This window comes from Trichosurus vulpecula, chromosome 1 (genome assembly GCF_011100635.1).
Source record: "Trichosurus vulpecula isolate mTriVul1 chromosome 1, mTriVul1.pri, whole genome shotgun sequence".
In the NCBI taxonomy this organism is placed as follows: domain Eukaryota; kingdom Metazoa; phylum Chordata; class Mammalia; order Diprotodontia; family Phalangeridae; genus Trichosurus; species Trichosurus vulpecula.
The window spans coordinates 363,703,137-363,729,162 of NC_050573.1; the positions used below are offsets into that span (position 1 = coordinate 363,703,137).

Sequence of the window (26,026 nt, forward strand, 5' to 3'; positions counted from 1 at the left end):
GCCACAAAGAGTCAGAAACAACTGAAAAATAACTGAACAACAAAAGGAGAAGGAGAGTAAGGGAGGGAAGAGTCACAAGGAGAACAAACTTCCTCATACTGAAGCAAAGATTAAAAGGAGAAAAAAACAAAGAAAAGCAGAACAAAAATCTAAGGGAGTGCCTTGGCTTGCCTCTTAGACATGGGGGATGGTTGAATAAATTGTAGTATATAATGACATATTATTGTATTATAAGAATTCAAGTTAACAATAAACATTGTTAAGCACCTACTTTGTGTCACACACTCTGACAAAAGGGATGATTTCAGAATCCTGGGTAGTATGGAGTGATGCTGGGTGAAATGAGCAGAACCAGGAGAATAAGCCACACAAGGACAACAACATAGTCAAAGAGAATTTGGAAAGACTTAAAGACTCTGATCAGTGTGATGACCAACCATATCCCCATAGGACTTAGGATGTTATGCATCTCCTGATAAAGAGGTGAGGGACACAAGTTGCTGAAACATGCATTTGTGGACTTGGCCACTGCATATGCCAGGGTTGGGGAACCTGCAGCCTTAATGCTACAGGTAGCCTTCTAGGTCCTTGAGCATGACCTTCTAAGTCCAAGTTTTACAGAACAAGTTTGGTTTCAGTCAAAGGGCCATACGTAAGGACCTAGAGGGCCACCTGTGGCCTCAAGGCCCCAGGTTCCCTACCCCTGGATAGGCTTTGCTTGACTATGTTTCTTTTCACAAAGGTTTTTTTCTCTTTCTTTTGCTTGATTTTAAGGGGAGGGGTATGGGGGTTAGGAGAGGGAAGAACAGGAACAGGAGAGGTTAGCAATAGGAAAAATAACAGGCCATTAAAACATTTTTTAAACGCACAGAATAGAACATTCAGAAGGAAGACAAGCAGAAATTTCTAAAGTAACACGTAGAACTTAATTACATACTCCTAAAAAAAACTAATCATGCAAAAGGGAGATTGTCAGTTCATATAGAATCTTCTTTTTCTGTTCTGCTGTATGCATGGAAATGTTCTCTTTTTTGGTATTCAAATTGAGATTTTTAAAACATTTTTTAAAAAGTGCACGGAGGAACATAAAAGGAAAGCCAGAAAGAATCCCAGACAAGCAGGATAGCCCTGAAAGTTATATGTTGATGTACAATCTATATGAAATTGCTTACTGTCTCAGGGAGGCAGGGTATGGGGGGCAGGTGCAGAGAGGAAGGGAGGGAGAGAACGTGGAATTCAAAAATTGTTAAAAATTATTTTACATGTAACTGGGGGAAAATATTATTTAGAAAAGAAAGTTTTATGTTGAATTTAGCGCATCTTTTAAAAAAGAAAAGCAAGCTATGCATAATAAAATTCTTCAGTTTCATTTATAATCATTTTGTTCTTGTTCTGTTTGTAGAAATGCCTATTTTATTTGGTTTTAAGTTCTGAACAAAAAGAGAAAAAAAAACCTACCCCTTGAGCATAGGGAAAGCTTGGAATTTGTCAAGATATGATGATTTCCCTGAGTGTTCTGAATCTGAACACTGGCAGATACCTCAGAGATGGAAGTAGGCTATAATCATCTGGGGTATAGCAGTTGTGACCAGTTGTACTCCTGTGCGTTACCCACAAAGTGTAGGCATTGGATTCGTAATGGGACCTGGTATCCACGGAACGCAACCCTAAGATATCCAGGGGTTGTGTACTTCTAAGGGACGCACTTGGAACTATAAATGGAGATAAAGAAAAATGTAGGGAAATTAGGGGGTGTGGTACTTGGGGGAAAACCACTTTCTTTTGGTGTTTCCTCCATGGAGCCATAACCATATAATTTGTTGTGGTTCAAACAAATGTGACCTCCCCAAAGTGCCAATATATTTGCCCCTATGTTTTTTTGGACTGGACCTCCTAAGGGGAAATTCCCATAAATGTCTGCAACACAGAAGGAAAAAAGACTGAGTGACTGGGTTTCAATTAACTTTCCTGTGATGAAATTGACTTAAATTCATCCTAGAAAATTGTTCCACCCACCTATGTGCAACTTGGAAGAGTGTTAAAAAAATTATAGCAATGTGTTTAGACTAGATTCTCACTAATTCTGATGCGAATGGTTCCTTTGATGTAGCAAAGAAAATTATTCTATGTAACCACTAAATATTTTCTATGTCCTTGTTTTGGATTTTGTTAGGATTTCTCATTTTTAGTGAAGTGTTATGCTTATCATTTGTGGGTATGGGTAGTTCATATAAGAAAAGATGAAATATAGCTGAAAGGCTCCCCCTCTGTGTATTACCAGTCAAGCTGTGGAATGAGACAGGCTTAGCATGTTCCCCCTGCCCCCAAAAAGAAGGGAGGACAGCTCAAAAATAAGTCATTTATTCAAGCATTAAGCATCAGAGAAATTAGACCAACTGAGGTGAGCACTCTTTCCTGGCCCACTCATGATTTCTGCATTCATTAAACATGCCAAAAGAGCTTGCTTTCTCTCGAGTCTAAAGACACATAAATGGAGGCAGAGCTAGTCAGTCCCTGGTTGGAACTCGTATACAAGACCTTAGTATATCCCAGGATCAGGACAAAAGGGTAGGACCCAGAGTGGCTATATCACACAAGCTCACACAGCCTAACTACATCTTTGTTGTCAATAAATTGTAGCCAGGTATATTTCCAGAGTAAGAACTATTTCTATTTATTGAAGCTATGAATAAGCTATTATGCAATAAATTCTGATTAGGTCAATGATCTAATTATTTTCAAAATCATAGAGAAAATTAGAAGAAAACAGAATGATATTTATCTATTTCCTCCTGTTGTGTAGGAGGAAAATCCTTCTCTGGTCAACAAATAAAGTAAATTATCAAAGGCAAAGGCAGCTCTTGAATACTGTCCATCCAGTAGAAGGGTTGTGATCTGCATCGGTAGAGGGAGTAGTATGCACACCACTGAAACTGCGGATAATTGATTCTTTGAAGTATTAAAGCACAGGAGACATAATAGATGAATTTGATTATATGAACATAGCTTTTGCACAGCAAAGAACAACACACACAAAAATAAGAAGGAAAGCAATAGATTGGGAGGAAAATCATTTGCTAATCACTTCTGAGAAAACTCTGGCATCCCAAACTATAAGGAATTAGCTCAAATTTATAAGATTAAGATCTATTTCTTGGGTAAGTAGGTCAAAGGATATGAGTAGGCAGTTCTTAGAAGAAACACAATTACCAATTGAAAATTGCCCAAAATTTCTAGTAATTGGATAAATTTGGGAGAAAATAACTGTGATATTGACATCCATTTCTTTAGCAAAGTTAATGAAAAGTGATAACATTCAATGCTAGTAAGAATGTGGAGAGACAAGCACATTATGACACTTCAGGTGGAGTGGTAAATTCACGTGATCTTTTCAGAAAGGAAAATATTATACCAAAAAGCTGCAAAAATGTTTATACTATCTGATCCAATGATCCCTAAGCATAATATTGAAAGGGAAGGAAAAGATGTATCTGTAAATATTCACATATGTTCTTATAGTAGTATTATATTTGTTGCAGAATATTAATGTGCCATAAGAAATATGAATGTAATGGGGCCTAACAATGCCTGAGGAGGTACACAGTTCTCATTCTTTCTCAAATTACTGATGTTTCAGCAATTTTAATAATTCAACTCAGCTGCCTCAGGACCAATCCCAACAGAATGAAAGACAGTTGTGGAGGCACAGAGGAAAAGAGTACTTCCCAGATGGAGGTAGAACATCAAATTGTGATGTTACCCACCGCCAACACAGAACTGGGTAGAAAACCTTGTTTGTAAGGCATGAAGGCAAGTTGGTTCCCCTACATCCCTCATAAGTCCTGTAGGAACCATAGAACATAAGGTGGCTCAGAAGTACAGGCAATCCTGGCTACATTTTTTAGTTATACCATTGGCTATCAAAGATCCTAGAGATGGGGAATTGACCCCTTGGGAAGGAAAAAAAAAACCCAGCGCCTGCTAAGAGTTGCTAGTGTTTGTAGGGGGTATAGGCTACAAGCAAAACAATACAAGGTGGCAAAAATAATCAAGGTAGTATCTGATGAGAACCACTAAAGACTGGAATTGGAGCAAGGACAAGGCCACACTACCAGAGGTGCCTGGAGGAAAGCACCGATGTGTAGGGACAATCCTCAAGGTGCCTCCTCCTAGAGCCATACTGAGGGAAGTCCTGGGACTTTACAGACCTAAGTAAACATCCCTCATGCGTAAGTCCTGTTACTTTCTTTGGGTTCTGATAGTTCTGTTTGTTTCTTTTAGCCTATAGTTAAACTTGTTCATTTTTTGAGTTCTGTGAGCCTCAATGCTTGAACAGGGTGTTGGTGGTGACTACACCTTGGTGTCTGATATTTAAGTTCACACGTAGCCAGAGAAGTAGGAAGACCCCAAAGTGTGCTCAGTTCTTTGTGTCAGGAGGGAGCTTTTGACATATAGATAACATGAAGAATAAAGAAATATGGAAAGACTTTTATAAAACAATGCAGAACAAAGAAAGTTGAATTGATCGAAATAAATCATAACTATAACTGGCTTGTTTGTTTTAAATAGAAATGGTGCAATCCAGAAAAAAAAAAAAACACTGGAGAAAGGGTTCAGAAGGGGACGCAGAAGCAAGTAGTTCATTTTTGTTAACCATGTTGTTAAAGACAAGAGGCAATGTGATATAACGGATAGATTGCCAGACTTGGCTTTAGGAAGTCGTGTGTTCAAGTCCTGATTCTAACATTTAATTGGATCTTAACCACAAACAAATCACTTAACTTCATTGTACCTTGAACAATGCTGAAAGACTACCAGGTATAGATGTTAATCAGCAGCAGGGAGCTCCCCCCACCCAAATATGTAAGCATTTTATAGAGTCAGCTGTAAATAATGGAGTTTATGGTTTTACTCACACTTTTTTTTTATTCTTGTTTGTTCATTGGTTTTGTTGACTTAATAAACTAAGGGGAAAGAATACACAATACTAAAGATGTTATGGTACCAGTTCGTAGCTTTGGCAACTCAACACTGTTATATGGTATATCATCAGTGACATATTAATCAAAAATTAATTACTGTTTTCATCATCATTTCTCATGTGGAGTCACACAAAACATAGTCTGAGATGGATTTAAGGTGACCACTAAAAGAAAGTACAGCAGTGCTGCCTCCTCTTTAAAAAGGTTCAGAAGAAAACATTCCATTCTCTCCACAACAGGAAGGCAAACAACTGAGGCAGCAAGAGTAAAATTAGATGTTTTAGAGGCAATTGCTACAAGGAAAGCACAAATGTACTCCCAGTAGGTTTTTCATGGGAAGGGAATGTTAAGATATTCAAGGAATCATCAGTACCTGACAACAGGATCTTAACTGTCAGGGGGATACTCTAACTTGGGATGTAATTTTATTGCTTGCTGGTTTAAGGCAGTACATGGATGTGTGTGTGTGTGTGTATGTGTGTGTGTGTGTGTGTGTGTGTGTGTGTGTGTGTGTGTGTGTGTAAGTGATGGGTCATAGAGGGTGAAAGGAGAATGCTGGGTTTCAAAAGATGTTTCCTTCTGCCCAACAGGAACCAAAATTAAGCTTAGGTGATGGGAACAATGTAATGATTCCACTTGCTGTATTATAAACTCAGAGGCCTAGGGATAGAACCCAGTCTCTGATTCTTGTCAGGAACTCCAATTCTGTTGAAAAAAATCCCTTTGATTATCTGTATACAGCCAGTGAGAGCCACACCATCACCATCTTGGTCCTGGGGTGTTGATTCCTTCTTGGGAAGTCATGAAGCCTGGGGGGGGGGGCGGTGGGGGGAGGGGAGGGATGGGAAATGCTTATTTCCGGAGAGGGTTTCCAGGGAGGGGGGCTGGCTTGATGCCTGGAGAAGCTGATGAACCTCTCTGGGAGCTTGAGTTCTGTAGGGATGACCGTTTTTTAGAGACTAAGGTTTTGCTCTTGCTCTTGAACACCTTGCTCGGGTCCAGCTTGTTCAAGAAGATGCAGTCGTCTTCAGCAAAAACAGCTGTGTTGTAGGTGATGGGTTTGTACATGTTGAACCATTGCTGTGGAAGAGAGCAGAAGAGAGAGAGAAAGACACATAGTCATCAAGCAAGAGAGGATGCCTCCCCTCTGGGCTGACTTGGCAGTGCCAGAAGGAAGGAGGCTCAGCAGGAAAACGGGGAGGGAGGGAAAGAAAAACAAGAAACTTCCACAAACTACCTGGAAACTATCATTCCCCCTGGGGTAATGTGAGATCTGTTTATCTTTAATGCTCTAGGGAGCATACTTTTCTTTGTCATGTCTCACATCCCTTAAAATGAAAGTAATTGATAAGAGCTGATATCAAGGCTAAGAGAGGCCCCTTTTTTCAATCAACAAATCCTGGGAGAGAGTAGCTGTGGGCTGGACGTCTTGGCTTTTGCTTCACCCTTGAGGATCTCTAAGGAGTTGTGAGGAGGACAACAATATCATATGCCTATATAGCTCTCATATCTGTTATTTCATTTGTTTTTCACAATATTACAGAGTCACTAGAGCAGGTATTGTGGTTATAAGGAAACTGAGTCTAGGAGAGATGAATGGTTACCAAATCCGCGATTAGAGCTCAAATCTTCTGGCTCCCTCATCTAGTACTCTTTCCACTGGACCACTAATGAAGGCTACTGAAAACAAAGGAGCCTCATCAAGGGTGGTAAAGTGTTGGGAGAAATGATTTAGGGACAAGAAGACACTAAGGTGGCTGAATCCACTTCCTCTTACCCTGGCCTGTGGGCTAATGCCATAGCTGGTGAAGGCATACTGCCACTGGGGGAGGCCAAGATGGGTGATCAGTAGGCGATAGTAGGTAGTAAAGGAGTCACTGAGAAAATGCCAGTATAAAGCTCTGTCCAGAAACCAGATCTCAGCATCTTGGGGTGCTATTACAATAAAAGAAAAGGAAAACAGTAAATTAGGAATAGTCATTTTAAGTATAGCTGAAACGGTAATTACTGGGCTTTTGTGGGCCAGAGAAAGGAAATGGAGTATAAAGGGAAGTTTTTTGAAGAATCAAACTCTAATCTGAAACACCTGAATGGAGGAATTATGTGGTTACCTTCTTAGAGGAAACCTCATATCTAAATGTTTGTAAATCAAGTTTGGACCAAAGATATCAAAACCCATCACCTGACTTCACTGAGTATGCCAGCTCATAGTTGTTCTTATTTGCGTTTCTCTAATTTTTAGATGGGGACCACTAGGTAGTGCAGTGGGTAGAGTGCCAGGCCTGGTGTCAGGAAGGCTCATGTTCTGAGTTCAAATTTGACCTCAAACACTTATTAACTGTGTGACCCTGGGCAAGTCACTTTACCCTGTTTGCCTCAGTTGCTCATCTGTAAAATGAGCTGGAGAAGGAAATGGCAATTCATGTCTGAGGGCTGGGATAAAGAATCTCATAGCTTCTTTGGGCTATAAGTATCTGAGCTTGTATTGTTAATGTATTTTTATGTATTGTTAATGGAATGGGAAGATCTTTCTCATTCATTAATAGGCCTGTGTGACCTGCTTAAGTTACATGGAAGCCTAAATCACATGAGTTTGAGTCACATGAAGCCTGTGGTGGGAGGAGCTTGCTGAATGGATGGAGCCCTAACAGAGGGAAGGCTTGGGGATGGTGGTGCCCCCTGCATGGATAATGTGTACAGATTTCTTTGTTGCTATGATGGATTTGCCTTTCTGGTGTTGAAATAGATGTTTTGGTTCTGCCTTCAATGAAGAGAGTCTGTTATATTTTGTGATTCAGAACTATGCTGGCATATTCCTAGCTGCCATAAGCGTTGTAGGCGCTGTGAATATCACATTGGCGCTACAGGGATGTGAGACCTTTATTAGAAAACTTAGAGCAATTTTCTTTTTCCCAGTTTTTCCCTTCTAATTCTAAATTGATTGGTTGTTTTTGTGCAAAAACAAGTGAATTATATGTAATCAAAATTGTCCATGTTGTCTTCTCAATTGCTTGTTCATGAATGCTTCCCCAGGCCACTTTCCACTTTTCCTAGTAGTTTGGGTCAAATAGCTGTGTAACCCAAGTAAGACAAATACTATACTACTATACTTGCATCTGTATAAGTTATCTCTTCTATAATCAATCTCTTTATTTTTTGTATATAGTATATAACAGTATTATTGATTACAGCTTTGTAGTATAGTTTGATACCTAGTCCTGTTTGGTCCCCTTCCCACTGTTTTTCATTATTTCCTTTGAAATGCTTGACCTTTTTTCTCCACATGAATTTCCCTATTATTTTCTTTCTATACGTATAAAGTAATCCTTTGGTAGCATGATGGGTATGACACCGAATAAGTAAATTCATGTAGGCAATATTGCCATTTTTATTACATTGGCTTAGCCCACCCTTGAGCAATTGCTTACTACAATAATTGGGTCTGTCTTTATTTCTGTGGAGAATGTTTTATAGATGTATTTATATGGTTCCTGTGTCTCTTGATGGCCAAACTCTCCAAAATTTTTACCTCTGTAATTATTTTGAATAGAATCTTTTTCTTCAGGGGTTTGTTGGTAGTTCACAGTATGCTGGTGATTTATGTGAGCTTATTTTATTTGCTACAACTTTGCTGAGGTTATTGTTTCTATATTTCAGGTAACGTTTTGGGATTCTCTAAATAGACGGTCATATCATCTGTAAAAATGTGAGAGTTTTGTTTCTTTTTTTGCCTATGGTTATTCCTTCAAGTTCTTTTTCTTCTCTTATTGCTATATCTAACATTATTAGCACCACATCAAATAATGTGTTAATTTGTGGTTTATCTTGGTGTACGATGTGAAATGTTGGTCTGTACCTAATTTATGTTAATCTGTTTTCCAATTTCCCCAGTAGTTTCTGTCAAATAGTTGTCTTTACCCCAATAACTGAGATCATTGGGTTTTCTGAACACTATGCTGCTGTCTTCATTTACTGCTGTATACCTAATCTATTCCACTGATCAAACCTCTCTATTCCTTAATGAGTATCAAATCATTTTATTAAGGATTACTATTTAGTAGTATAGTTTGAGATCTGGTATTGACAGATCACCTAAGTTCCTACTTTTTTCTTTGTTACTATTTCTTCAACTTCTCTTATTACTATGACCGGCATTCCTAGGACTATGTTAAATATTAGTAATGATAATGGGCATCTTTGTTATAGCCTTGATTTTAGTGGAAAGGTATTAATTTTGGCAAAACCTCTTCAGCATTTATTGATATAATCATAAAGTTTTTGTTATTTTATTAATAAAATTTGTTATATTTATAGTCTATCTTATGTTGAACCAACATCGCACTTCAGGTGCAAACCTAACCTGCTCATAGTGTATAATCTTTCTAACATGTTGTAGCCTACTGGCTAATATTTTGTTTAAAATTTTTGTATTCATGTTCATTTAGGGTTATTGGTCTAAAATTGTTTTCCCTGGTTTAGGTACCAAGACCATATTCATATCATTGAATGAGATTGGAGGGATGACTCATTTTTTTTGTTACTGCAAACAGTTCATGTAATATTGAAATTGTTTTTTGAATGTTTGATAGAATTCACTTGCAAATCCAATTGGCCCTAGAGATTTTTTCTTTTTTTATTTTGGGAGTTCGTTTATAGCTTATTCTATTTCATTTTCTGATATTGCATTACTTAGACTATTTTTCATTAGTCTATTTTGTATTTTTGTATTTATCCATTTCTTCTAAGTTATCAATTCTGTTAGCAAGGAATTAGGCAAAGTAGTTTGTGATAATTGCCTTTATAATCCTCTTCAACTGCAAATTCATTTTTTCTTTTTGGTACAAATAATTTGCTTTCTTCTTTTGAAAAAATCAAATTAACTAATTTTTATCTATTTTATCAGTTTTTACACAAAATCAGTTCCTACTTTTGTCAATTAAATTTTTTGCTTGCATTTTTATTGAACTCATCTTTAGTTTTCAGAATTTCTATATATTGCTTAGCTTGGGGTTTTTAGATTTTTTTTTTACTGTTCAAGTATTTTAATTGCATGCCCAATTCACTGATTTACCTTTCTTCTCTTTCAAAAATGAAAGCATTTAGAAATACAAATTTTCTCCTAGAAATTCCTTTACCTGCACCCCATGTTTCAGTATGTTGTCTCATTATTGTAATTTTCTTTAATGAAGTTTTCTATTGTTTCTATAATTTGTTTTTGACCCACCCATTTTTTCAGAATTATGTTATTAGTTATGTTATTTATCTAATGTTTAAACTCTCTCTTCAAGAGCCCTTTACTAAGTATAATTTTATTGCATTATGATCAGTAAATGTGGTTAGTATTTCTGCTTTTCTATAATGTAAACATGGTACAGCCCTTTCCACATGCTCAAAGGCTTTGTCCTTTTTTCTTGACCTCTGTGTTTGCATTTTGAACTGCTCAGTTTTGATTTTTTTTTAAATCAAGGATTCTTGAAAGTCATCTGTTCCATTAAAGATCATTTTTTCCTCCTCTTAGGATTATCTTAATTTTCGCAAAGTAAATTATTTTGGGTTGCAAGTCTTTATCTTTTGCCTTTTAGAACATTGAATCACAGGCTCTCCTCTCTGTTTTAGTGGTAGCTACAAAATCTTGGCTTGGATTCCTTGATACTTGGGCTTTTCTGGCTCCTTGAATTTTCTTCTTTGATCCTAAAGCTCTGGATTTTAGCTGTGACATTCCTGACAGCTTTCATTTTGATATTTCTTTCATAAGGTAAACAATGAATTCTGCTTTCACTTTGCCATCTAATTCTAATAAATTTGGGCAGGTCTCATTTATAATTTTTAAAAAATATGTTATCCATATTTTTTAAAAATATGGTGGGTTTTTTGGTCATGGCTTTTAGGTAGTCCAATGATTCTTAAATTATCTTACCTTAATAAGTCACTTTGCTCCCCCCCCAATTTTCTGACTTTGTTTTAGAATTTTTCGGAGTCAATATTTTCTGCTTGGCCCATTCTAATTTTCAGGGAGTTTAGTAATTTTTACTGCCTCCTTTTCTAAGCTATTAATTCTATTCTCATTCTTCCTTCCATATTTCTCATTTCTAAAATTAAATTAGTATGTATCTTGTTCATTTCATCTAGGTATTTCTATGGTCTTTGTGGCCAAGTTGTTCTTTTCTCAGATTCTGTCTGGACTTGTAGAGATCCTCTATTCTTCCTGGTTTACTTCTTGGGCTTTGCTCAACCCATAGTATGTCTTCATTGTGTTCAGTCTTTTCTTCTCTTAATTCCTGTTACCTCCAGCCTCAGTTTCTAGACTAAGATCCATACTTGGGTCAAACTGTGCTCCTTCCTTTGTACTTGGGCAAGGTAGGCAGACCTGGCTAACTCCTAGATCAAATGGCTATGACAAGGCCCAATTCTCTATAGGAATCCTTATTTTTGGGTTCAGTGTTCTGGTGGCTCAATCTAGGCTTTGCCATTTTCCCCTTTTTCAGTTCCTTCTCCTTGCCCAGTGCCAAATCCTTGGTTGGCGCCATCTTTTGCTATGACCTTGGCATATCAACCAGATGACAGCAATTGTTCTGATAGTAGGCTTTCTGCAAGACCCAATGAGCTTTGCTTCCCAGGCACTACATAAGCCTTTTCTCCTCCTATGGCTTGCCTATAGGCTGCCTGAGTGCTATAGCTTTCTGTTGCTGTCTCCTGTTGGGGCTTCAGTGTGAGCAATGCACTTCTTAGTTGATAGTCTGGCTTGGCCTCCTCCTATAGTCTGGTCATGGGCTCTCTGGGCCCAGTGCAGGGTGCAGCTTTAGTCCTATTTCCTGCTATGGCATGTGGATGCTGTGCCTTCCACCCACCCTGGCTGGTCTTCACTCAGAGCCTTTGCAGGTCTCTAGCGTTTTTCTTGTGAAGTCCTGGATTGGATGGAAAAACTTACAATCGCTTCTCTTTGGCTATCTGTATCATTAGTGCATTATTCGAGCTATGATGAAGTGTCTGTAGGGGAGTCAGGTTGCTGTTGGTATGATCCTACTGCAATCTCGCCACAACTCTGGTCATTCTTTTTCTTTTTCGTTTTATTCCAAACTTAACAAATATCAAGTAAAATAAGCAGTTTAAAATACATTGTAAGACAGAGGGGGAGGATTGTACATTCTGTGATTCTTTTTCAAGCACTAATCAACACTGATAATTCTTTTAAAGTTGTCTGTCTTTACCATATTACTGTCACTGTATAAATTTTTCTCATTCTGTTCACTTCTCTATGCATTAGTTCATATAAGTCTTCCCAAGTTTCTCTGAAATCACCTTTCATCATTTCTTACAAGACAAAAACATTCCATCCTACTTATACACCATAACTTGTTTAGTCATTCCCCAATCTATGGGCACTCACCTCAGATTCCCCTTCTTCACAACCTCAAAAAAGAGTATAGATATATTTGCATATCCTTAAGAATATATTTTGCTTCAGATTAATTCCTCCCCATAGTAACAGCCACATTGTGTGATTACTGAATTCAACAGACAGCTCTTCTGAGCCATGCAAGGACCTAAAACAACTTCAAAAGACTCATGATGGAAAATGCCATCCACATCCAGAGAGAAATATGGAGTCTGAATACTATTGTTCTCTTTTTGTTCTGGTTTTTCTTTCTCATGGTTCCTCTCATTTGTCCTAACTCTTCTATACAACACGACTAATGTGAAAATATGTTTAATAAGAATGTATATGTAGAGCCTTGGGGAGGAGGGAGAAAGGGAGGTGGAGAAAATTTAAAACTTATGGAGTGAATGTTGAAAACTAAAAATAAATTAATTTATGAAAAAAAAACATTATCCCAATTAAAAAAAAAGGTGAATTCCTCTCTTAAACTATCCTACCACTAATATCCCCCCTTCTTCCATTTATCTGTTGAGTCAGATGTATTTTTGTACCCAAGTGTGTGTGTGAATAAATATTCTTCTCTTCTTTTACCAAATCAAATGTCAGCTGATCCCTCCATCACACTCTCCTTATTTGTATAGATGTCTACTCACACACCTGGATTATGTGTGTTAGTTTTCTTTAACTTTCCTTTCCTTTTGCCCCCTTGTGCCTCCTTGTTCCCTTCTCTTTGAATTCTTATCTTAAGATCATCAGGATACAATAGAATAAAACCACTCCTAGATCTTCTAATTAAATTTCATTTATGATCCCTGATGATGATAGAGTTCAGTGGAGACATGTGCATTATCTCAACATATTAAAATGTAAGCGATTTGTCCTTATTTATTCCTTTATCATTGTCTATTCGTGTTTATCTTTTTGTTTTTCTTAACTCCTGTGTTTAGATAATCTCTTCATCAGAAGTACTTGGGAGTTCTCTCTTTAAATACAGGCTCATTTTTCACCCCTTTAAGATTATATCCAATTTTTCTGGATAAATTATTCTTGGCTATAAGCCTATATCCTTCACCTTCTTGAATATAGTATTCCAAGCTCTCTGCTCCTTTATTGAGGAGGCTGCTAAATCATGTGTGAAGGATCCACACACTGTGGCTCCTTAGTATTTGATGTCTTTCTTTTTGGCCACTTGTAATATTTTTCTTTGACCTGGAAGCTCTGGATTTGGCTATAATGTTCCTGGAAGTTTTCATGGCTTTTTTCAGGAAGTGACTTGTGAATTCTTTCTGTTTACATTTTGCCCCCTGGTTCTGAGATAATTGGGCAGTTTTCTTTTAAGATTTCTTGAAATGTCATGTCTAGGATCTTCTTTTACCAATGGCATGTAGGTAGTCCAATGATTACTATACTAGTTCTCCTTGATCTGTTTTCTAGGTCAATTGTTTTTACTATGAGATAACCTTGTATTTTCTTCCATTTTTTCCCCCAATCTTTCCACTGTTATAATCTGCTATTGTCTCATGGAGTCATATTTGGTCTGTTCTAATATAAAAAGAGTTTGTTGCTTCGGCAAAGTTTTGTACTTCTTAGGTCAAGCTGTTAATTCTCTTTCCAATTTTTTTTTTATAACTCTCATGTCTTTTCCAGTTTTTTCCTCTAGCACCCTCATTTCATTGAGAAAAACATTTTTATCTCTTTTAAAAAAAAACTCTTACTTCAGCTCTTCCAGGAATTCTAGTTGAATGAGTGCCCAAGCTTTGTTTTTCTTTGAAACTTTACATGCAGATGTTTTGGAGTCATTCTTTTATTCTAGGTTTGTGTCTTAGGCATTCTTGTCACTATTATGGCTTTTTATGGTGAAATTCTTTTTTTTTTTTGTTTGCTCATTCTTTCAGGCTGGAAGTCTTTTTCACTTTAGACCTGATGTTAGGACCAGGCTCTGTGTACATCTGGAGGGAATGTCTGGGCTATTCCTGTTGTTGCTCTCTTATTGTACTGCGTATTCAGTTTTTTGGGGAATCTCAGGGATTTTTCAGATTGGGGACCTGCAAGACTTCAGTACTCCCCAAATGTTCTGATCTAGGGTAAGATCTGATTGCTGTCCCCCTGGTCAGAGCTCTGCCAGTTCCTGACCTGGGTTTGGGTCTGAGCAAAAACAGACTGCTGCTGGGCTCTGCCTTTATTAGTCAGGTGAAAGCTCCACTGGTTCAGGGACAGAACTGCAGCCTCCCCTTTGGCCTAGAACTCTTGCCCTGGTTATTTCTCTTCAGGGCAGAGCTATACTAGTGCAGCTTGCTTCTGAGCTTGCTCTTTTCTCAGTAGAATACCAGGGGCCTCCCTCCCTGGGAATGCTACCATCAGAGGCTGACCCCCCTCAACAGTAGTTTACCCTGGATCTGTGACCTGGAATTGGGTAGTGGGTTACAAAGCTGCCAGTTGGCACTTGTCCCTGTGGAACTACTAAGGTGTTGAGGTGTGAGTCTGGAGATGTTCTGGTAAAGGTCTGGGATCTCTGTTTGTTCAGATGAACAGCCTTTCTCTGTTCTGGAATGCTCCCCAGATGATGCTTCTGGCCAGGTTCTGTCCTCAGTATCCAGAGACCTTTTTCTCTCTTTCCCTATGCTGACCTGGACTAGAAAAAATGACTCACCGTGACTTTTATCTAGGATTTATATGTCTGACTGTATTTTCACTAATTAAATGCCTCTGTACCAATTTTAGCTGCTCTGGTGAATTTTTCTCTTCAAACCAGTTATATATTTATCTACCATGAAGGGATAACATTTCACTTTTAAAAAATGAAATATAATGAATTTAAGAATTTTTAAAATATAATTATAACTATTCTAAAATTAGTTTTTTTTTAAGTTATAGTGGGTTTTCTTGAAAACCAGCTCATTACATTAAATTTTACCAAAATGAATGATGAGAAATATAAAAGGTTATGATGTTTTTACACAAAGATGGCTTAACTTAACATTTATGCACTTCACCTTCAAATCCAGGAAACAAGTAACAAATTATCTGAGTTATAAGCCTATGCAAACTGACTTCCTTCTTTCAGACACTAAGGTAAATTTCTCAAACAATTGCTTTTATAAAAAAAATTAAAATTTGAAACAAAATGATTCATATTTGACTTCGTATTAAATAACCTTTGGACTGCATTCATTGTCAGGTGGAATATATCATGTTTTTGTTGACTTTGAGGTGAGTTTTGTTTTCATTGAAAAAAGTGGATGTGTTTATTTGTGAACTGTGCTTTAAAATATCCAATAATTTTGGCCTTTGCTTCACTCCCACTTTGAGAGGGTTTCACATCCCAGTCTAGACAGCTCTACTTAGAAGGACTACAGGCTTTGTCATCTCTCATTAGGTCACTCTTATAAAGACCTGGTTTTGGTTTTGGTTTTTCTTTTTCTTTTTTTGTTTGGCAGGGGGAAGGCAGGGCAATTGGGTTAAGTGACTTGCCCAAGGTCACACAGCTAGTAAGTGTGTCAAGTGTCTGAGGCCAGATTTGAACTCAGGTCCTCCTGACGCCAGAGCCAGTGCTCTTCACTGAGCCACCTAGCTTCCCCGGTTTTGGTTTTTCTAATCTGCCTATTTGTATTTTTTTTTCTTTTAGCATTTCAGTTTCTAGAAGTGGGTATAGAGGGAGCAAAGAATGCATGTTTTGAAAAGCACATAGCACCATCAGGTATCAAGATTTAAGGTTACTTTGTGACTTGAGGGAAGATCAAGGTTCTAATAAAGTCCTAGCATGCTGGGCTGATGGATAGAGGAACATTCCACTGACACATAAGATTCTAAGCCTTTGGTACATGGAGAAAAGTGATGTAAGATGCCTTGAGTTCTAACAATGATTCACCTTTCCTTTGTTGGTAGGCCCTAAAAAAAGTCTATTTTTATTGGTGGCAGTGTGGTGTCATGGGAGGAGCACTGGATTGAAATTGGGAGGACTTCAGTTCAAATTCTGGCTCACTGAAGTACTACCTTCATGATGTTGGGCATGTCCTTCACTGCCCTGGGTCTGTCTCCTCATCTGCAAAATGAGGGGCTTGTACTAGATAATATATAAAGTCCCTTTCTAGCTCTACATCTATGATTCCATGAAATAAATGATCTCTAAGTTTGCTTCCAGCTCTAACTCCCAGGATTTGAAAAATTCAAAGAAAGAAACAAAAAGATCTCAAGTTAAAGCCAACATCAAACATAGTAATGCTTTTAAAAACTAAGGAGGAATGGTACTATTAGGTAAATGCTGAATAGTAGCATTAGGAATTCCAACCAAAGTTTACCTGTAGAATAATATCTTTAATTTACCTGGTTTATCTTTTTTATAAACAAGGCAGACTTTCCCATTTCCACTGCAGGAATCCAGTTCAAAAATCTGATTTCTAGAGTCGAAGTGTGGCTTCTCTGGGTCATCCCCATTAGCTACCAACCCTGAAATTGAAAATAATGATCAAGGAAGATAAAACATAACATCACTTATTAAGATGCTAGGGTTAAATGCCTACACATGATTTTGTTAGGATGAAAATATCAGGAAAATAAAACACACATGCATTGAAGTTGGAAATCTTTGCAAAATATTTTTAAAATTTCAGTCAAGTGAATTCTACATATAAAAGAATATGATAGGTTTCTCCTTCTGTCTTCTGTCCCTGTCTTCATAATCACAAGTAGACAGGTATAGCAGGGGCATGAGGGAATGGAAATTCAGTCTTTGGGGAATTCATATTCATCATAGTACTGCTTAAAAAACATTGTCATTAAACAAATCACAGGGTCTCCTTTTAGCATGTCCCTAAATTACTGAGCCATGTCAGGGCACAGTGTAAAAGACTCTCAAGGATGTATTCAACAGTGGAAAAAAGTAAGAAAAATTTCAAACTAATTGATGATCTGGGTTCTTTATTATGTAGGAATATGGATGGAAGTGGGAGAGGGAGAGAGGGAGGGAGGGAGGGAAAGGGAGAGGGAGAGGGAGAGGGAGGGAGAGAGAGAGAGAGAGAGAGAGAGAGAGAGAGAGGGAGAGGGAGAGGGAGAGAGAGAGAGAATGAGAGAATGAGAATGAGAATGAGAATGAGAATGAATGAGAATGGGGAAATCTGCTGCAAATCCAAAGAAGAGCTGCCTTTGGCTGTGTCACCACAAAAAGGTGTCCTCAAATGAGACTAGAAACTATCTCTCTCCAAATGTTGTAGCTCTCAGTCTAGCTTTTCTTGGCTCATGCACCAGTTCTCTTTGACAAAGCATGATTCCCAAACACCTTCCCCCACCAAAAAAGGGACAAAGAGACCTATCAGAAGTTTCTGGCTATGCGTGTTCTTTAGCAAAGGGCCAGAATTCATGTGACTCACAGGGTACAGATCCCTCTTCACTCATGTTCTATGGGATGTCCTTTGCTATAATTATAATAATAGGTGGCAGAGTGGGTAGAACGCCAGGCCTGTAGTCAGGAAGACTCACCTTCCTGAGTTCAAATCTGGTCTCAGACATTTACTAGCTGTGTGACCCTGGGAAAGTCACTTACCCCTGTTTGCCTCAGTTTCCTTATCTATAAAATGAACTGGAAAAGGAAATGGAAACTAAGAAAACCCCAAATGGGGTCACCAAGAGTCAGACACGACTTAAGCAACTGAACAACAATAATAATAATGATAATAACAGTTGACATTTATATAACATTTTAAGTTTTATGAAGCACTTTTAAATAATTCATTTCATATGATCCCCACAAGAGTCTTATGACCTAAGTACTCCAAGTATTAACCCCAATTTACAGATGAGGAAACAGGTTCAGCAAGATTGGCTTGCCCATGTGTTACAGAAGGAGGGAGTGTTTGGGACAGAATTCAAGCTTCAGGTCTCTTTGGATCCCTTTCTTTACCATACTTTTTGAAAGGAAAGAAAGGGAGAGAAATAGAGAGACCTAAACAAACCAAAAAACCCTCCTTGTGAATCTATATCTTCTAAAGTCTATAATGGTGGTTGTATTCCTATAATTTATTCTTTTATAGTTTTATCCTGTGATTCATTTAAACTATCAAGTTTTCACCTTTAAACTTTCTTGGAAATTGACCATGTATTTCATGAACATACATTGGAAAAAGTGATTTTTTTATAAACTTTTCCTATGACTGACAACAAAGCAAATTTTTCTCTACAAGGAAGAAAAGTATCTGTTCTGGCTGGCAAGAGCTTGCTTGCATGTGCTTTTTGTTTGTTTGGTTTTCAGGAGGCAGTTGGGTTAAATGACTTGTCCAGGGTCACATAGCTAGTGTCTGAAGTCACATTTGAACTCAGGTCCTCCTGACTCCAGGGCTGGTGCTCTTTATACCGTGCCAACTAACTGCACCCTGTGCTTTTGATGTCTGTCTAGCCATCTGTTAAAGTCCAGATAAAATCCCATATACTAGAAATCAATTTACTAAGCTAATGACTAAGCTCTACTGTGTACAAGACACTGTGTTAAGCATCAGAGATATAAATACAAAAATGAAACAATCTTTGCTTACAAGGATAACATTACATTTTCCTAGAGGAGATACAAGATGCACATAACTAAGTAAATATAAGATAATTTGAAGAGGGAGAGAGCACAAAAAGTCCTGATTACTGAGCCCCTGGCTAGGCTTGCCATTTCACGAGGGGTCCCAGCCATGCCCACTTCACTCCAGTTCACCTGATTCTCTGGACTGCTCCACTTCATTGGCAACCATGAGAGTAGCCCCATATGCCCTTTCCAATTTCCCTTTAGATATTTTCTTCTCCTAATTAGAATGTAAGCCCTTTAAGTGCAGAGAACCATGTAGTTTTCTTGTATTTTTATCTCCAGGGCTTATCATGATCCCTGGCACATAGTAAGCATTTAAAAAAATGCTTTATCTATCTGTCTGTCGGTATGTCTGTCTAGGGATCAGGAAAGTAGCACTTGAGATAACCCTTGAAGGAAACCACAGGTGAGGACAAAGTTCATTCCTGCCTCTAGGCTAGATGATACCACAAGTAATTTCTCAGAATCTTGAGGAGACGCTGTGAAGCCTGAAAATCATATTTTAGTGGAATGTCAATGTGAGCAGTCCCTTCAGTGGTGAGGGTTCTAAACCATTCACACTTCATTTGGTTCAACTACTGTCTATGTCCTAGCATAAAATATCTACAGTTCATTCAATACACCAAGCCTTTCATTTAGATCTTTCAAAGTCCTGTGGATACCAGGGTAGCACAAAGGTTGTCCACCTGTTATCTCTCATTCTCTAAACATAACTGACCTTTTCCTATCATACATTTCCATGGTATTTCTAATATCATTTTTCACATATAAGTCGTTGTTAATAAGCTAAAGCCTACCTATGCTTTCTAATAATCCTTGGGTTACCTATAATTCTTCAGGGATTATAGCATTCCATAATTCATTGCCATGTGGTGTCACTGAAGCAATACTAGCATTAAAAAGAATATTTCTTTCAGCTTGCAGCTTGGGATGATCAACCATACTACCAAATCTCTCAAATACAATCTATTTTGCTCTCATCTACCTATCCAGCTTTGGGTCCAGCTCAGTGTCTCTCTGCAGAATCTGTCCAAGACATATGAATCGACAGGCTAACTCAATGGACTGTCCATCCAAATGCACATCATAGTCTGGACAATAGGTGATCTTCATCTACTTGGTTTTGTCCTGCACCTATTATTAGACTGAACTCTTTTTAGTGGCCGTGGTTCTTATTTAGTATCTCAGAAATGGATGAAACAATCACAATGACATCAAAAAACGAGAGCTTCTGGAGTATCTCATCCCCTAAAGGAGAATTCCTTTTCTATTTGGATTCTGTGATGGGCATCCTCCAAGCAGTCGCAAGCAATCTTGGTGAATGTATATCTGCCTATTTTATGTTTATTTTGATCTTGATTACCAAAGGATCATTGAACAGGATTGTCTTTGTGATCAAGGAATATGGTAAGGAAACTTACAGTCTTAAAGAAGTACCCATTTTTATAATTAACAAATAATCAAGACATCAAGATCTTGTGTTCTCTATACCTCTTTACAATTATGTGACTTTAAAGATGTGGTCCACTTTAGGATTTTATTGCAAAAACCTGCAACTCTTCCTTCTCATTTATTTTATAATGAACGGCCTTGATTCAAGTGAAGATCATTCTTCTATTAATTGTATAGAGTTGAGACCAGAGGTATATAAATAGGTAGTTTTTGATTAGCTTTTTAAGGTAGGTAGTAATACTGCTTATAATTTTTAATCTCTCTACCTTCATCCTTCCTAACTAAAACAATTTGGAACTCTTTTTTTGTACTTACTATATTCTTTTTTAAAATTTTTTATTTATTTAATATATTTAGTTTTCAGCATTGATTTTCACAAGAGTTTGAATTACAAATTTTCTCCCCATTTCTACCCTCCCCCCAACTCCAAGATGGCATATATTCTGGTTGCCCTGTTCCCCAGTCAGCCCTCCCTTCTGTCACCCTACTCCCCTCCCATCCCCTTTTCCCTTCCTTTCTTGTAGGGCAAGATAAATTTCTACGCCCCATTGCCTGTGTATCTTAATTTTTAGTTGCATGCAAAAACTTTTTTTTTGTTTTTGAACATCTGTTTTTAAAACTTTGAGTCCCAAATTCTCTCCCCTCTTCCCTTCCCACCCACTCTCCCTAAGAAGTCAAGCAATTCAACATAGGGCACATGTGTATCATTATGTATAACCCTTCCCACAATACTCATGTTGTGAAAGACTAACTATATTTTGCTCCTTCCTAACCTATCCCCCTTTATTGAATTTTCTCCCTTGACCCTGTCCCCTTTCGAAAGTGTTTGTTTTTTATTACCTCCACCCCCATCTGCCCTCCCTTCTATCATTCCCCCCCCCTTTTTTTTATCTTCTTCCTTCTTCTTTCCTGTGGGGTAAGATACCCAATTGAGTATGTATGGTATTCCCTCCTCAGGTCAAATCTGATGAGAGCAAGATTCACTCATTCCCCCCTCACCTGCCTTCTCTTCTCTTCCTACAGAACTGCTTTTTCTTGCCACTTTTATGCGAGATAATTTACCCCATTCTATCTCTCCCTATCTCCCTCTCTCAAAATATTGCTCTCTCATCCCTTAATTTGATTTTATTTCTTTTAGATATCTTCCCTTCATCTTCAACTCACCCTGTGCCTGCTCTCTCTCTCTCTCTCTCTCTCTCTCTCTCTCTCTCTCTCTCTCTCTCTCTATATATATATATATATATATATATATACACAGACACACATATATACATACATACACATTCACTTATACATATGTATACATAAACATATATATAATATATATATATATATATATATATATATGCATAGTCCCTTCAGCTACCCGAATACTGAGGTCTCATGAATCATACACATTATCTTTCCATGTAGGAATGTAAACAAAACAGTTCAACTTTAGTAAGTCCCTTGCAATTTCTTTTTCTTGTTCTTTTTCTTGATTACCTTTTCATGCTTCTCTTGATTCTTATGTTTGAAAGTCAAATTTTCTATTCAGCTCTGGTCTTTTCACTGAGAAAGCTTGAAAGTCCTCTATTTTATTGAAAATCCATATTTTGCCTTGGAGCATGATACTCAGTTTTGCTGGGTAGGTGATTCTTGGTTTTAATCCTAGCTCTATTGACCTCTGGAATATCATATTCCAAGCCCTTCGGTCCCTTAATGTGGAAGCTGCCGGATCCTGTGTTATCCTGATTGTTTTTCCATGATATTCAAATTGTTTCTTTCTGGCTACTTGCAGTATTTTCTCCTTGACCTGGGAGCTCTGGAATTTGGTGACAATGTTCCTAGGAGTTTTCTTTTTGGGATCTATTTGAGGAGGCGATCTGTGGATTCTTTCAATTTCTATTCTACTCTCTGGCTCTAGAATATCAGGGCAATTCTCCTTGATAATTTCTTGAAAGATGATATCTAAGCTCTTTTTTTGATCATGACTTTCAGGTAGTCCAATAATTTTTAAATTCTCTCTCCTGGATCTATTTTCTAGGTCAGTGGTTTTTCCAATGAGATATTTGACATTGTCTTCCACTTTTTTCATTCCTTTGGTTCTGTTTTATAATATCTTGATTTCTCATAAAGTCACTAGCTTCCACTTGCTCCAATCTAATTTTTAAGGTAGTATTTTCTTCAGTGGTCTTTTGGACCTCCTTTTCCATTTGGCTAATTCTGCCTTTCAAGGCATTCTTCTCCTCATTGGCTTTTTGGAGCTCTTTTGCCATTTGAGTTAGTCTATTTTTTAAAGTGTTGTTTTCTTCAATATTTTTTTCAGTATTTCTTTGGGTCTCCTTTAGCAAGTCATTGACTTGTTTTTCATGGTTTTCTTGCATCATTTTCATTTCTCGTCCCAATTTTTCCTCTACTTCTCTAACTTGCTTTTCCAAATCCTTTTTGAGCTCTTCCATGGCCTGAGACCAGTTCATGTTTTTCTTGGAGGCTTTAGGTGTAGGCTCTTGGACTTTGTTGACCTCTTCAGGGCATATGTTTTGGTCTTCTTTGTCACCAAAGAAGGATTCCAAAGTCTGAGACTGAATCTGGGTGTGTTTTCGCTGCCTGGCCATGTTCCCAGCCAACTTACTTGACCCTTGAGTTTTTCGTTGGGGTATGACTGCTTGTAGAGCAAAGAGTACTTTGTTCCAAGCTTGAGGGGATGCGCCGTTGATTTCAGAGCTATTTCTATATAGCCAGCTCTGCCACACCAACACTCCTCCTTCCTCAAGAACCACCAACCCTGACCTGACGCATATCTTCAGCAGGCTCTTCACTCCTGCTCTGATCCGCCACTTAATTCCTCCCACCACGTCGTGGGCCTGGGGCCGGAAGCAACTGCAGCTGTAGTTCTGTAGCTGCACCTCCCCCGCTGCCCCTGGGGCAGTGGCCAAACCACGAACTCTTTCCCCCGCAGCTTTTCCCACTAACCTTCTCTGTTGTCTTTGGTGTTTGTGGGTCGAGAAGCCTGGTAACTGCCACAGCTCACTGATTCAGGGTGCTAGGGCCTGTCCTGACCGGCTCCTGGTCTGGTTGATCCTGCTGCCTCCCATGCTGAGCTCTGCTCCCCTCCACTCCGTGCGGGATAGACCTCATCCAGCGACCATCCAGGCTGTCCTGGGCTGGATCCCTGCTTCCCCCTGCTATTTTGTGGGTTCTGCAGTTCTAGAATTTGTTCAGAGCCATTTTTATAGGTTTTTGGAGGGACGTGGTGGGGAGCTCACGCAAGTGCCTGCTTTCCAGCCGCCATCTTGGCTCCACCCCCAGAAGTCCCCTTACTATATTCTAATACACTTACAATATTCAAATAGTATAGTTATTTAGTTTCATGCTTTGTCTCCCCTTCTAGATCACAAGCTTCTTGAGGTCAGGGACTTTGTCTCACTTTATCTTCATATTCCAGCCACCTAGTATGGTGTTATACTTATAGTGTATATATAATAATTGTTTATTAAACTGAATTAGATGCATAGTACCATGAGAGATTAGCCACCATCAGTAAAAAAAAAAAAGTAATATCCATTCTTAATTTATCACTTGGCTCTATCCACTATACCTTCATCTTCATCTTCCTCCAGGTCCACAAGACTTGGTGAATTAGGAAGCAAATAAACAGAGGTCTGGTGGAGCTGGTTCAACTTCATGATGCTGTTAATCATCAGGCTGCCCAATGGGATGGAATAATCTGTAGGAAAATTGAGAAAGGAGACTAGGGTAGACATTACCACCAAGAGTGGAAGGTTTCTCTTTTTTTGGGTGATCAAAGCCCAGCCATGGCCTATCCTGCCCTCTACAGCGTAGAGAAACCAAAATGTCTTTCTATCCTTCAAACGTGACACACCATCTCCCCCCATCTTCGCATCTCTACCCTGGTTGGCTCATGCTTTGAATGCTCTTCTTTTCAGTTCTGCCTCTTAGAATCCTTTATTTCCTTCAAAATTCACTTCAAGCCTCACCTTCCACATGAAGCCTTTCTTGCTAGTGTCTTCTCTCAAAAATCTGCCTTGCATTTATTTTATATACATTCTCTCCATATACTTATATTTGTATCTATTGTCTTCACCAATAGTTCCTGAAAACAGGGACTTTTCCTTTTTGTCCTTTGTAACCCGAGCATATAGCATAGTGCCTGGCACGGAGCAGGTGCTTAATTACTACTTATTGATGGATGTTTTGGTGCCAGGGCTGAGAGTTATGCCCTCTGGTGAACAACAAAGTGAAGAAGGCTGTCGTCTTTTATACCAAGGATGCCCATTGCAGCAATCAGACAAATGTAAGCATACCACTCAGAGAAATCTGAGGCCCTGAGATGATGAAAATTCCTACCTGCATGTGGGATAGTTTTATACTTTGACTACGATACAGCAGCATATGCAGTTTCTATTAAATGACTCTATGGTAAGAGTTAAATTAAGAGTTAATGAGGAATAGGGATAAGTGATCTTAATACTGCTGCCAGGAGAAACAGGAAGGTTATAGCTTCCAGCTTAAATGATAGATTAAAAAACAGAACCAAGTTTTCTAGACAGGACAATGGGCAGTTATTAGAATAATTAGCTCCTTAAGGGGATGGGGAGCCACTAGCTTCCAAAGCAACTCATTCCATTTTTGGGTAGCTCTAACTGCTAAGAAGCTTTTCTTTACACTAAGCATAATTTGTTCCTTTATAATTTCATCTGTGGTCCTCTGGGAACAAATAAGATAACGTTAATCCCTCTTCCAAAAGATAAAGTTTCAGATGATTAAAGACAGTTGTCAGCCCCACCACCTTTCCCAAGTCTTCTCTTCTCTAGGCTAACTATCCTTACTTCCTTCTAACAATACTCAAATACTATGAATTCCAGGCCCTCCTCTGGACACTGGAGCTTATCAAAAGTCCTTCCTAAAATGTGGCACCCAGAATTAAATACAATTCTTTAGATGTGGCCTGACCAAGGCAAGTACAACAGGACTTTTGCCCCCTTATTCCTTAAAGCTACATCTCTCAGTGCACAAGATCTCATTTGCTTTTTACCTCTTTTGGCTGAAATATTGCATTGTTGATTATAATGAGATCACATTCCACTAAAATCCCTAAATCTTTTTCAAGCTTCTGCCTAATGATCCCTCTCCATTTTGTACTTGTAGAGTCAATATTCTGTATTCAAATGTAAGACTTTACATTTATTTACTCTTAAATTTCTTCTTAATTGGATTCAGCCCAACATTCTAGCCTGTCAAGATCTTTTTGTGTGTACGGGAGGGAGGGGAATCCTGATTGTTATCCCTTCCAGCTTTGTGCCATCTGCAAATATACCTGCTATGCCTTTATAAAGGTTACTAATAAAATTGTTAAACAGCAGTTTCAAGCGTAAGGGCATTGTACTGGCTATCTCCTTCTAAGATGACCTGGAACTAGTAAGGATTCTTCGAGTCTGGCCATTCAAAAAGTTCTGAATCTAATTGTACCATCATATGATATATCTTTTCATCTTTCCCACAAAAAAATAGTATGAGATACTTTATCAACCTCTCTGATAATATCTAGGTAAACTATATTATATATGTATTATAAACTATATTCTCTTGATCTAGCTCTATCACTCTGGGTGAGTCATTTAACTTCTTTGTATATCAGTTTTCTCACCT

At 38.2% G+C, this 26,026-nt stretch overlaps 1 protein-coding gene across 2 annotated transcripts in view; it reads right to left on the bottom strand.

Moving 5' to 3' along the window:
- Nucleotides 1–4,910: 4,910 nt before the first annotated feature.
- The window catches only part of TPGS2 (tubulin polyglutamylase complex subunit 2), a 58,010-nt gene continuing 36,894 nt past the window's right edge, over nt 4,911–26,026 (bottom strand). The window contains exons 4-7 of one of the 2 annotated variants that reach the window (XM_036755474.1): nt 23,955–24,083; nt 16,684–16,806; nt 6,760–6,917; nt 4,911–6,062 (exon numbers count right to left, since the gene is read on the bottom strand). In XM_036755474.1, the coding sequence (XP_036611369.1) occupies nt 5,835–6,062; nt 6,760–6,917; nt 16,684–16,806; nt 23,955–24,083 (638 nt within the window). In that variant the 3' untranslated portion in view covers nt 4,911–5,834. The remainder of the gene's footprint in view (nt 6,063–6,759; nt 6,918–16,683; nt 16,807–23,954; nt 24,084–26,026) is intronic. The other variant, XM_036755478.1, reaches the window with a different exon arrangement.